This window comes from Podarcis melisellensis, assembly GCF_964234715.1.
Source record: "Podarcis melisellensis genome assembly, chromosome: 1".
NCBI lineage: Eukaryota > Metazoa > Chordata > Lepidosauria > Squamata > Lacertidae > Podarcis > Podarcis melisellensis.
Window position 1 is genome coordinate 49,945,159 of NC_138528.1, and position 13,711 is coordinate 49,958,869.

At 39.9% G+C, this 13,711-nt stretch overlaps 1 protein-coding gene across 3 annotated transcripts in view; it reads left to right on the plus strand.

Annotated features, from left to right (window-relative positions):
- AMBRA1 (autophagy and beclin 1 regulator 1) overlaps positions 1-13,711 on the plus strand; it is a 143,322-nt gene that overhangs the window by 122,275 nt on the left and 7,336 nt on the right. For all 3 annotated transcript variants that reach the window (XM_081900940.1, XM_081900942.1, XM_081900941.1), the window contains 2 exons: positions 6,148-6,240; positions 7,232-7,425. In XM_081900940.1, coding sequence (XP_081757066.1) covers positions 6,148-6,240; positions 7,232-7,425 — 287 coding nt within the window. The remainder of the gene's footprint in view (positions 1-6,147; positions 6,241-7,231; positions 7,426-13,711) is intronic.

A 13,711-nucleotide genomic window follows, 5' to 3' on the forward strand; every position in this document is an offset into this window, starting at 1 on the left:
ACACCGAGGTGGCTGTCACCCTTGGAGGCTAAGGCCCGAAAAAGACCTAATATGGAGGCCAATTGGCCAAAATATTGGGAAATACTAGAAAGAGATGGAGACAATTGGAAATTGCAGAGTTTAGAGAAAATGAAAGATAAAGTGCGAGACTGGCTACACTATGCTCAGATCAAAGAAGTGTTTAAGAATGATAAAAAGGTAGGATTCCAGGTGGAGAAATCGAAATTGGAAACAGAATTGTTAGAACCTAAGACCAAGGTACTTTCAAAAATGTATAACTTGCTGCTGAAATGGAACACACAAGACGAAACGGTTAAATCGGCTATGATAAAGTGGGCCCAGGATATTGGGCACAACATTATGTTTGAGGACTGGGAAAGGTTATGGACCACTGGGCTGAACTTCACAGCATGTAATGCTCTGAAGGAAAATGTAATGAAAATGATATATAGATGGTACATGACCCCAGTGAAATTGGCCAAAATATACCATTCGTCTGATAATAAATGTTGGAAGTGTAAGGAAAATGAAGGAACATTCTTTCACCTCTGGTGGACCTGTCCTAGAGTGAAGGCCTTCTGGGAAATGATATATAATGAATTAAAAAAGGTGTTTAAGTATACCTTCACCAAGAAACCAGAGGCCTTCCTTCTGGGCATGGTCGGCCAGAACGTGTTAAAGAAGGACAGAACATTTTTTATGTATGCTACAACGGTGGCAAGGATACTTATTGCTAAGAACTGGAAAACCCAAGCTCTACCCACACTGGAAGAATGGCAAATGCAGCTGATGGACTATATGCAACTAGCTGAGATGACGGGCAGAATCCGTGACCTGGGAGAGGAGAGGGTTGAAGAAGACTGGAAGAAATTCAAGATTTATTTACAAAAGTATTGTAATTTGGTTGAATCTTAACAAGGAAGTCAGAGTAGAAATAATTATCTACCATTAAATTACAATTTCATATCTGAGTTTAACCTAAATATTGGATTTAAGATCACAAACAAGATGATAATTTGCTTGGAAAAATCTGTTTGTAACGATGAAAGTGGAAGCGGGAGACGTGAGGGAGTCCACAATAGAATGAAAGGATGCTATGAAATCTATTCTGTTTGTTAAATATGCATTTGTATGGAAAAAACTTAATAAAATATTATTAAAAAAAAATACAATCTGAGAAGCAGTCGTGGTCCCTACTACCAATTATTACTATGATCCAGAGGAGACATCTCCCATTCATAATATAGCATATCTCAGAGGATGTTTGGGCTTCTGGAGACTGTAGCAATGCAAAGCAAACTCTAGAGGGTCAGTTTAATAAATGTTAAATACGGCATTGAACATAAAATCAGGAAGTTTAGCATTCGAGTCCAGCAAGTTTTTAGACCTCATGGCTGCTGAGAAAAGGTTAAAGTCATATGGGAGGGTTTTTTAAATTAAAAAATATATATCAAATGTGTGGATAGCGTTTCTAGCAGGCAAGAGGTCATACCTGCCCCATCATTATAAGTCTCACCTCTTTACTATGTTTCCTGGGCCCTGCCTCACCCACTGTAGAACACCTTTTGCCCCTTAGATGCCAGTGCACAGTCTCTAGTTACCGGGTAAATTTACTGGGTAAATGAATAAATGGATGCATATATTTTTGGTTTATAGATTGGATTTCTGATCATGAAGGCACATTTTTAGTATACTTCCAGAAACGCCCTACAACCATTCCATTTGTTGCTACTGCTGCTATTGTTCTGTGAATGGTTTTGAACTGTCCTCCCAAATCTTTCTCTCTCTCTCTGTCTCTCTCTCTCACGCTTTGCTTGAATGTAGGGCATCCTTACTGCCTTGGCAAGGGATTCTCACAAAAATGTTATTTGACACGGCTAAAATTTCTATTCTTAAGCCTTGTTTGGTAAATTTGATCCAAGCAGTAGCTGGTGTAAAGGGCTGTTAGGAGAAGATACAGTATGCTGCTATTAAGGCAGTAAAATGTCAGTGGTCACCTATGCCTGTTGTGCTGGTCTTGATTTAAAAAACAGCATGAGTTTGAACAGAATCCACTTGCTAATCCTATTTGTTTCGTTAGCATGCCTGTTTGTGCAGTCACTTACTGCTCAGCCAATTATCTTAACAGTATTGGCGTCTTTCCTAAATCAAACACCAAAACTGCAGGATATGGGCTTCTTGTTTCCTTTGCCTAGTGTTTCTGTACGCATGCACATTAGAAGGGAATGACTTATTTGGATGAGTGAAACAAGTCCACATTCTGCACATGATGGGTCTTAAGTGGAAGCTTTTGCATTAAGAATCCATTATCTTCTTCTACCTTGAAGCCCATTCACCACCTCAGCTCTTCAGACAGGCACAGCAGTGGCATTTCTTAGCTTCACCCAGAATGAAGACTGCATCTTCATATGGCAATTCAAAGAATCTGCCTTGTGACCTTAGGTCTGTATGGTATCCAGTTTGCTCTAGGTTTGCCTTTATTCTGAAACCCTGAAGCCTGCTTCAGTAGAGGCTAAATGTTCGGTTCACAAGGAGGCAGAATTGCAGCTGTATATTTGTTTCCTATAGATCTTGCCTCATGTTTAAATCTCCAGTTGCCCCTGATTTGTGTGTGTGTGTGTGTGTGTGTGTGTGTGTGTGTTATGAGCAGCAGTATTTACCCCACAGCATGGAAGAGCTGCTAATGTGGAATGTAGCTGAGATTAATCAGGTTGCATATGTGATGCCAGATAGCTACAAGTGTTTTCACCTGTTTCCAGAAAGAAACACAATTTGAATCACCTCTGCAATTGCATTATTTACTCTGCCAATCAATGTACTTGGGAAAGCATGGAACAAGCATGGAATAAACAGTTATGGGAGTTATCCTGGAAACTCATTTGTTTTGGGGGGTTTTCCCTCTGGGTTTCCTTATGCCTTTTTAAATTTATAGTTCCCATCCTTCCAAGAAAATCTAACCTCTAGGTTAGATTTCTGCAACAGCTTATATGTGGGGTTTTCTCTGAAGATGGTTCAGAAACTTCAGCTAGTGCACAATTCAGCAGCCAGGTTGCTCACCCGGACAAGATGATTTGAGCACATAACGCCAATCCTGGCCTTACTATGTTGGCTGCCAGTTAGCTACTGGGCTCAGTTCAAAGTGCTGGTTTTGACTTATAAAGCCTTAAAGGGCTCAAGAGTGCAATACCACAAGGACTGCCTCTCCCCATGTTAACCAACCCAGACATTGCGACTGTCACCTGAGGCCATTCTTTTGAGTGCCACCTCTGTGAGAGGTCCAGAGGGTGGCAACACAAGACTGGGCTCCACACTTATGGCTTCTGAGGGAGCTTGCCTGGCACCTCCAATACCTGCACCCTTGATTTCCGCATCCTGCCTAATTACCATTTCCAAACTAGTGGTCTGCTTTTAGCCCCTTCGAATCGTTCAAATGATTGGTCCCCTACTTTTTGCAAGGGCCAAAATGTTATTGTAAAGTCCCCCTTCTTTCAGTTGGCAGCAGAGTAGCATTCAAAACTCCCATTCTTCTAGGCGTGGTTTGTGACTGGGAATTTCATTAATGCCAGCAGTTTCTGAGCTCTGGGTCTTAGTACTGCGCCTAAGATTTCTTCCTCCAAACTTCCAGCTGCTCTCTGAGGACTGGAGAAGTAATAGTAATAATAATTTCTTATTTAAACCCCGCCCATCTGGCTGGGCTTCTCCATATGAACCCACATAGGAATATTGGGGGGAGGGCAGGGGATGTATTGATTTGTTTTTTTCAGTCTTCAGATGAGGACTAGACCATGTGAAAAATGAATATAAGGTTTTAGTTGAAGTTCATTCATTTTCAGCTTTGTAATCTTGTTATAAAAAAAGCACGCCTGGACATTCCGTTGCGGTGCCCATAACCTAGGTTTAAGGTGAAATTTAGCTCCTAGCTTTCATATCTCAGTTTCCAACACTGCAGCAGAGTATAGAGGGGTGTTAAAGGCTGTGTTTACAGCATCCAGCAAAAAAAGCAGGGAGGGATGAAAATGCTTATTTTACATTGTCTTAAAACTATGAGGACAAGTAATGACACTGGATTCTTTGCTTTCTTGCTGGTAGAGCAAACTTAGTTCCAGATCACCTATCTGAAAAGGTGGTCAATCTGTACCTCCTTTATTCTGGCTGGGATAGTGCAGTGGGGGAAATACAAGCTCAAATAATGACTGGATTAAGATCCTCACAGCTGCCGATATTTTGTGTTGGGAAGGGTGCCTGACAGAAGCTTATTATGGAGCCACAGGTTCTGTTGGAATACCTTGTTTGCTGCAGCCCAAAATTAAAAATGGGAAATGACGGTTTTTTTAGTTTTTATTTTATTTCATTTCACTCTGTGTAAGATATTATAAATGCAGAGATTTTGATTTACATCTTCCTCGGATTTAAGTGACAGATGGCAACCTATTCCTAGTATCCTGCCAAATCACCTCGGTGCTTGCTTGTTACATTGAGACTGCAAATATGCTAGTTAATCTACAAGGGGAAAGTTTGAGAATTTGGAATGAAACCTTCTACAGAGGCCTGCTATCTTGATCTTTTGTGCTTTTGACTGTCATAGCTGAATCCAAATTTGCATCCAGTAGGAGTTGTTTTTATAGCATAAGCATTTTAGCACCACATGTGAAGGTAGCTTCAAAGGTTACAAATTTCCCACGTGGAAGAGCATTTGTTGGGACAGTGTGGAAATTGTTACATGACACATCTGTAGTTATGTTCAGTTGTTGCTTTCCATTTTGTTTATATGTTTCACAAAGTACAAAACTTGTGTGAGTATCGCAAGAAACAATCTTCACACAGGTTACACATTTTTTCTCCACTTAAATACAGAAAGCCCCCCATTATGCACATTCAATATGTGTGCAACCATGTATTTGCACATTGTGCCGAACCTGGAAGTGACTCAGAAACGTCATAAAGACGTCACTAAAAGGGCAGAATGGGGTGTTTGCAGGCTTTTTCAATGAGTTTCAGTTATACATGATTTCCCCGATCCATGTGGTGGCTCTGAACATAACCCCCACATAAACGGGGCTGTCCGTATTTTGTATAAAATTTGCAAGCACTCCTTAACAGGCATGTATCTTATTAATGAAGTGTATTGCTTTTGTTGTAGGGCACATATTTAGACAGTTAGCTTCCAGAGCTTTATTATGCTAAACAGTGGGCAAGGCTAGATTAGGGCTGCTGCTTGTCACATGGGTTCAAAGAGTGACTACAGAAAGCATATTATGTCTGTCTTAAATTTTAGTTCCATTAGGTTAGTTAGATGCGCTTCATGATTGTCTAGTTTTCTTGCTCCCACATCTTGGAATGTCCCTAATGGCACTATCTTGAGGACTCCACAATTCCTTGGAGTCTTGGGTGGGTAATTAGCACAGCTGTTATTAATTTCCAGGACTTCAATGCAGAATAGATGAAATTTGAAGGGGAAGTGAAAGCATACTGAAGTATGTGTATGTGTGTCAGACAGGTGCTTCTTGAAAAACCTAAAGTAAAATAAAACTACACTTTCTTGACTCAGGTAGGCCTAATCCATTTGTCAGTCAGCTACCAGGCTAATGGTAATGCCATAAATAAGCCAGACAATAATTATCTGGCTGCTTATAAGGGTCACACATATGAACAGTCTTGCATGCAAAATTCCACCTGAGCAATATGGTCCTGTTTATGGAGCTTTACGGATGCATGTGTTCCTCAGTAGTCCTACTGCCTGATCCTTTAAGAAGCCCTTCTGCTGCCATTAGGCATCATAGGGCTCTGCCACTGAATGTTTTTACAGGGTTAGTTTATATGTAGCTACCAAAGTTTACAGCCACTCTTCATGCAAATAAGATTTATACCTTGCTACTTCTGGGCATTCATAGCAATGTGCTGAAAATAACCAAATCCAAGTAGAAAATCTCAGAATGCAAATGACTCTCCACATAGTAGCAACCATGATCACAGGTGAACAGACAGGTTTGTGGGACCTGGCCTGATTATATAGTTCACATTTTGACAATATATGCTGCAAGTTCTGAAACTGATTATTTTGCCAAGTATAGTAGCATGGTTACGTCTTCCTATAGAGGTCTTATGGAGAAAAATGTCTTAATTTCCCATTTTCCTTTTGTACGGCAGGGCCTTAAACTCTGGGGTTGAGTACTACTGGGACCAGCTGAATGAGACCGTCTTCACTGTGCATTCCAACAGCAGGAGTACCGAGCGGCCTGGGTGAGTCTTGGAGGATGAGTGTAGGGGCAATCAGTCATAGCTTGGGAGCACATGCTGAGCTGTATGTTTCTTCCATCAAATTTACAAGGGCTGGTTATGCCTGTGTTTCCCTCTTATGATGGCTGAATATTTAAAACTTATCTTCCCTTTGGCACTTGACTGACTACCAGTGGTTACGTTTGGTCTATTCACTGGTGCAGGCTGAAATTTTAAAATACATCTGTCAACTGTGGTTCTTCTAGCTGCCAGTCATACCCTCATTTAAGTCATTTGAGAAGCTATATGTGCTTTGTGTGAAAATGTTACACGAAATAGAAATAAATGATGGTAAGGGAAATGCTGCGAGGCGAGACTAGTTACAACCTAAAACATAGAATCTGGCACTGACACTGAGGTCTTTAACCAAAATAATTCATAGAGCTAAAAGGTAGAGGATAGCTAAATAGACATTTTGACTACCTTCTAGATCAGGCATGTCCAACTCCCCAGAGACTGTGGTCTACTCCCAGTATAAAAAACTGGCAGTGTTCTACCCATTGTCCTTGGAAGGAGGAGGAGCGTGCATGGGGTGGGTGGATTTCCCAGAGTTGAGCTGTTTTTTAGGAGTGAAGTACCCAGAGTATTTGAGCTTTTTGGGGGGGAGGATTGCACAGAGTTTTTTTAGCTTTTCGTACACGTTAAGGATCCCGCGATCTACCAGGATCAGCTGGGGATCTACCAGTAGATCGTGATCTACTGGTTGGACATCCCTTTTCTAGATCATGTATAGCAAGTATAGTGTCCTCCAGATGTTTTTGATTACAACTTCCAGGATTGCCAGTGGTCAGGGATGATGCAAACTATGGTGCACAACATCTAGATCATTGTACAAAGAAGATGCTTATGGTGTTCACTGAAGTGCAGGACAAATTACTGATAAATTGCTGTTTTCAGGGACATAGAGGATGTTGTGTGTTTACCCTTCAATTTCTTTCTCTCTCTCTCTCTTTAGAACTAGCAGAGCCACATGGAGGACAGACAGGGACATGGGTCTAATGAATGCCATAGGCCTGCAGCCACGGAACCCAACCACTTCTGTGACATCACAGGGCACACAGACTCTGGCTCCTCAGCTTCAAAATGCAGAGACACAAACGGAGAGGGAAGTTCAGGAACCAGGAGGTTCTGCTTCAGGGACTGCAGAAGGTTAGAACTAATGTAAAATAACCAAAAGTTGTCATCCTTTACACTGTGTAAGGGAACATGGGATGTGACATTCTTAAAAGTAGAATCTATCTACATATAGAAGCTGCCTTATCAATAGCCACAGCCTTCCTTGATAGAGTGAAAGAATCTTGTAATTTTTCCAGTATAGGTTGCTTTCCTTTTGGTCTTCACACCTCTTGAGCTTGTGTCCAAAGAGGCTTGCATCTAAAACATTATCAATAAGCCAACAAATTGCTGCTCCTTCCTCAGATTAAAGAGTGTGAAGATTCTAGCAAAGGAAACTTTTCCTTTCTGTGTCACATGCGGAGGTTTAGAAAACATTTCTCTCACACATAACAGACCACAAACATTGTGTGAATTGCAAACATTTGCAAGTATGTTGGGGACTTCACTGAATGATGACAAGCAACTGATGGAAATCAGTTGTTGGTCACCAGCACTGTGTCTCCTCCTGCGCTCTTCTCTGTTGTTGTTTTTCTGCCAGCAGGTGCCCACATCTAAATAATGTTTTGATGCTTAGCTTCTGAAATAGTGCTTTTCACCTACCCATAGTCTCTTTGGGAACATATGTTTCACCTAGACCTTAGTTATACTCTTTGGGGGGGGGGGGGGAGAAGTACCAGAAGGCCAGACCTCAAGAGATACTGAAGAACTGGCTTGATCTGGACTGTCTGAATACTAATAAGGCAACTCTGAGAGCTAGAGACTTTTAAAAGGTAAAGCTGGGATTCTGGAAATTCTTGTGAACGTGCTGGGTTTCAAGCTGGAAGCCAGATTCTTCCCACTGGTGTCATTTGTAAAAGGCCACTGACACAGAATGCATCAACCTGTGCACATAGGAAGGTTCACCAGAAAATCAGATTGTTTGGAGTTATCCATACTAAAGTAAATCCTTAAAACAATTCTATGGTGCTCCTGTTTATCACTTGCCCTATCATAGATGCTAGGCTTCCTTTGAACAAAGATATAGGGGTCTTTTCCACTTGCACTAAATAGAGATAGAGCATGTTAGTTTGTAGGACATAACACCTTGACGTGTCATCTCAGTAAGCAATTCACTTTTTGTTACAGGCACAGCTTCCGCTCGCAGCAGTTGTAAAATCAGTTACTGTGAAGTGATTGCAATCTTTCCTTCAGGTTTCTATTTGAGGATAAATTCAGAAAGTAGATTTGCATCAGATATCAGGAACCACCACATTTGTCAGTAGATTGAGTGGATAATAATTGTGTTTGCTTCTAATGCTGAACTGTAGCTCCCCTACCCCCTGCTCTCCCAGCATGACCACTAGGAGAAAATTGGAAGCTTGTTTTCCCTATTTTTTATTATATATATAGTTAATGTTACTTGAGAACCCTAAATTCTGCTCAGTCTTTAGTATAGCTTAATAAAGCAAGCCCCCTTCATAAAATGCAGTTTGAGGTTGACTTCTTTTAGTAAACCATAGATAAGACAAACCACAGTTTGTCCAGGTTTGGATGTCACAGTCTGAAGGAGAAACTTAAACGAAAACACAACACGATATTTTATTGAAAACATTTCAAATATAAAGCAGTAAATGAAAAAGAACAAAACACACAACTGTGTAAGGGGGGGGCAGCATTGTATGAATATATCCAAAAAAGAGAAGGAGAAACTTTCCAATTTCTCTTTCTGACATTGACCAAAGGAGGAAGGCTTGTGAAGTCGTGCAGCTCATCTTTATAATATTAAAACATGATTTAATGTTACATGTGACCACAGAGACTGACTAATGCTATGGATTGGGGGTTGGTGTAAATACTATAAAGTTATTGTTTCTTCTCTGCATAGCTCTCTTGAAGAAGATATGTGTCAGCAATTTTACCCAATTATTATTTTAAATGAAGACAGATAAACACTAAGGGTGAACCCACACTAGTATTTTACATGTATTTCATTTCACTATTGCTCCTTATGAATCTCCACATGCTTCTTCCTCCCAAAATTAGACTCAGTAGACTTATTTCCTAGATATTTTTTTCACAATAAACATTGAAAAAGAGATTGAAGAACTTCAAGAAAATATGATACAGCGGCCAGTGACCAGGATCAAAATTAATGTTGTGCTAAAGTGGCCCTTGGAATGTAAAATGCCGTTTACCTTCCTACCGGAGCAGTTCCTATTTACTTGCACTTTGACGTGCTTTCGAACTGCTAGGTTGGCAGGAGCAGGGACCGAGCAATGGGAGCTCACCCTGTCACGGGGCTTGAAACAGTATTCAGACCTCATCTTTTAGAGCTAAATATTTACTGTTCAGTCTAAACATGCTCAGATTGCTACTGGGTAGCAGAGTTCCTAATGTCTTCCACTTTAATCCATTAAGCTGAGAGAATTTAGAATTCCTGTTTCCCAGGTTTCCCATCAGTAATTTGATAGTTCATAAAGATAAGGTGTGGATGCCTCTGCAAATCCTCACTACTACAGTTTATCTCACCCCCAATAGTAAGCTTTTGGGAAGGGAAGGGTACCAGCGGAGAGGGCTAGCTCCAAGCATTGCTGGGCTTGGTGCTCTCAGAAAAAGCCCGGAAAGACCACATTTCCCCCAAAGCTTAGAACAACTGAACTGCTTACAAGGCAAGCCAGGGGGTGAGGAGAAGCTCAGCCATAACTATAAAAGCAAAGCAGTATTCTCTGCCAATCAAGTAACACAGTTAGGATTCAAAAATTCCTGAGTGAATATCCCAAGTCTGCCGTGAACTCGCCATGCAGCCTTTGAAAATGATTGAATTTGTCTGTAAAATGGAATAAACATTTCCTACAGTATTTCCCCAGGAGGTTTTGTGGATTAATTAGTATTTGTAAAGAGCTTTGTTGATGTAAATCATTATGAGACTGAATAGTATTGGTGGCACTCAGCAGGATGATAAAAGACATTACTCAGTTGGTTCAGTGACTACTTTGGAAGAAGACAGAAAAGGAGAAATGTGTATTACAAATGGCTTGGATTGCAGGCTTTCTTAATATGTATAATACTTTGCCAGGGCAGGGCACTTTTTATCACAGGTGTCATGTGGAAAGACCTACAGCATAGCATTAGAAACAGGTCTTTGTCGCGTTGGTAAATGTAGCCCGTTTCCCCTTCTGCAGGGTTCTGCAGAGATTGTCTTTCTGAGAGTCTCTGCTCCTTCTTTGGAAGGATGACGATAATGTGAGTAAACTTATTAAAAGTGAATCCCTCTAGTGCAGATGTTTCCTTTTCTGTCAGTTAATTGCTGTCTTGTGTACTCTGTTGCTGCTGAAGCCTGTATCAATCAAAGAAATGTAAGTTTAGGCAAATGAAAATGACAAATGTTAGGCTCAAAGATCTCTTGCTGGTTAAAAATGTTTCCAGTACAAGGCAATATCCAATCCAATTCCACACTTTCAGTCCCATTGATTCCATGGGGGAGATTTAAGCACATGTTTAACTCTTTCATTGAAATAAACAGGACACAGATTTTGCTCATAATGGCTATTATTCTTATCACTTCTGGTCAAATACTGAGGTTGTCAACTTACAAATATGAGGGCACTGGCAGAACAGTGAAGGGGAATTGATCATATACCCAATCCTTGGCAAGTCGTCAAGCCTTTGACTTAATGATGAGAGCAATTGTTCTTAATTTTAAAATCAAATTCCTAAATAATTTGCTATGATGCAAAGGGAGATGGTGCAGCGTCTTGTCATCTTGATGTCAGGGTTTCTTCCATGACTTGAGATTTGTAGCCAAGATATTTCAGAGTCCAATGAGAAGTCATATGGTATATGATAATCATCCTTGAACGAGTTTGTGGTCTTTTACCTTGAATATCTTTGTCCATTTCTGGGGGTCTCCAGTGCAGGGTGACTCTTCATTTTTCAGAATTTACTTCTGCAGTTATTCAGGTTCATGTAGAGTGTGTTGAACACATGTAGGAAAATCATTCTGGATGTAAAAGTTACCCCAGTTCCTTGGGAAATACCTCCTTTAACTGTAGAGGCCTCCAGTGTGGTTGCCAATTGCTTTGGAATCAAATTTTCAGGACTTTAGTCCTCCTTCAAATACAGTTAAGTCATTTTAAATGAGGAATCTGGTAGTTGCTTTCTGAATTTTGTATCCAGTACCTGATCATTCTTTCAGACTGAGCAAAATGGATTGGAATTGTGGACTCGCACCAGTGTCCCTCTCTGTGGAATGAGATACCATGATGGTGACTGTATGTATAGGCAATAGGGTTTTGTTTTTGTGTTGCACTGGACACACACATATATATATTTAATTTAAGTTGTGCTCATTGAGAGGCTGGCTTTGGGCTGTTTCAAAAACTTGGTGGGTCCGTTCTCTGAATGACATCCACCTAGAGCAAATGGCAGAACAGCTCAGGTGTTTGAAGGGTAGATTTTGCTTTAAGGTGATTTCCAGTGTGGGAACAACCAAAGTGAAAGGACAGCAGCTGCTTTCCCCTCTGTGTTACATCTGCTCACATCACCCAGTGTTGTCTTTCCCGAGTTGGTTTTTCAGCTGGTTTGAATTTAGTCATTTATTTGCTGTCATTTTCCCTTCTAAGATTGATTGAAGTTTAAGCATAGTAAACTTCATTTTCACCTTTTTAGAGAGTTATGTCAAGGATGCCCCTAGGCACCCATTTTGCTTTACTTATAGAACCCATTGCTAAAAAAGATTTATGGGTAGCAGGGAACAAGAGGATTGTATATTTAGGAACTAGTGAACTTAAGATGTTCTAACCATTTTAGAATTATTAACCTTCCCCCCCCCCCAAGTATTATGAAAGAGACGAAAATGTTCCTTGTCATAAAATTATTCTAAATCAAAGTTATTTACTTCTAAGGGTAAAATGCATGCAGTGAAGCACAAAAATTAAATACCTTGCAATCATCTTATCAAATAGTATAAAAGATCTATAGAACTCAACTTCCTACCTTTAATTAAACTTTTTAAATCCCCTGTAATATTAAAGAAATTATACTGTATCCTTCCCGGACAGAATTTCATGTATAATAATGAATCTGCTTCTAAAAATCTCTCCCACCTGCATACACATACACACATGCAATTAATAAGCAGTCTTTTTTTTTAAGGGGGCACTCAAGGGTACGCAGTATTGGCACATCTTTTTTTTTTGTTAAAAAGTGTGGCACTTACTGTAACAACTTTATGGTGAAAACCGGCACCTATTTTTCTAAGAAACCACCAAAAACTGGTATCAAATACAGTAATGTTCTTTTTTCTAATAGGGTTATAATATATGGACTACTGGCGATGTCGGTTTTCCAAATTATTGTTTCTGTGTGGGCCATATAAAAGCTATGGCAGTCTGATAGCAAGGTGATCAAAACAAGCAAGAAGACCAAAAAGTACCCAAGCAATCATTTATGTTGCCCAGTGATTTGAGTTAAGAATCCTGCAGGTCTCCATGAAAGGAGTATCATAAAATGTCGCTGCTGGATATCCATTATCACCAGTGGAGGAATTCTAAACATTCAAAACTCTGCTTTTAAAAAAAAAAAACAACTTAACAAGAAAAAGGATGCAACAGGACTGCAAATGTTCTTTCACCATGGAGAAACGGAACTTAAATATATATGAGTAATATAGTTGTTTCCACTTTTTCATATTTGCAAATAAATGTCATGCAAACAGCAGTAAATTATTAGTTTTTATAACACCAAGCAAAAGGACTCAAAGGGCTAGTTTAAGTAGATAGAAAACTAATTAGTCTTGTTTTAGATGCAAGACCAGTCTTTGTCATGTTGGGGGGAAATAATTGATTATGCTGGTGGTTTCTTGTCTTGTTGTAAACAACCTAGGGTGTTTACTGAAGGCTGTTCATTGAGAAGATCAGTAATGGTGAGCAACAATCTTAGTAAGATACCTGCCCACATTTATTGATCCTCCTGTAAATGCAAAGTTGCATGTGCAGGGTATACGGTGTGTTGGGTTGCAAATTTTGTATGAAGCAATGGTGAATCTAGCCAGTATTCTGCATGGACAGAATGTGTGTTCTAGAGCTCTTTACATAATCTTTTGCAACATGCATGGTATTCCACGGCAGATATTAGTGTTCCCTTGGGAGATGAGTTTGTGTAGACAGGGCTTTTTAAAGCAAGAACTTTAAAAACTACTCGATTAGAAAAATATCTCCTGAACAATGAACCATATGGAACAATGCTATTTCATTTATTTATACAATCATGATTAGAGGCAAATTTATAAAACTGTGATCTAAATACCATATGGCACCCACCTGCTTACAATTTCATTCGT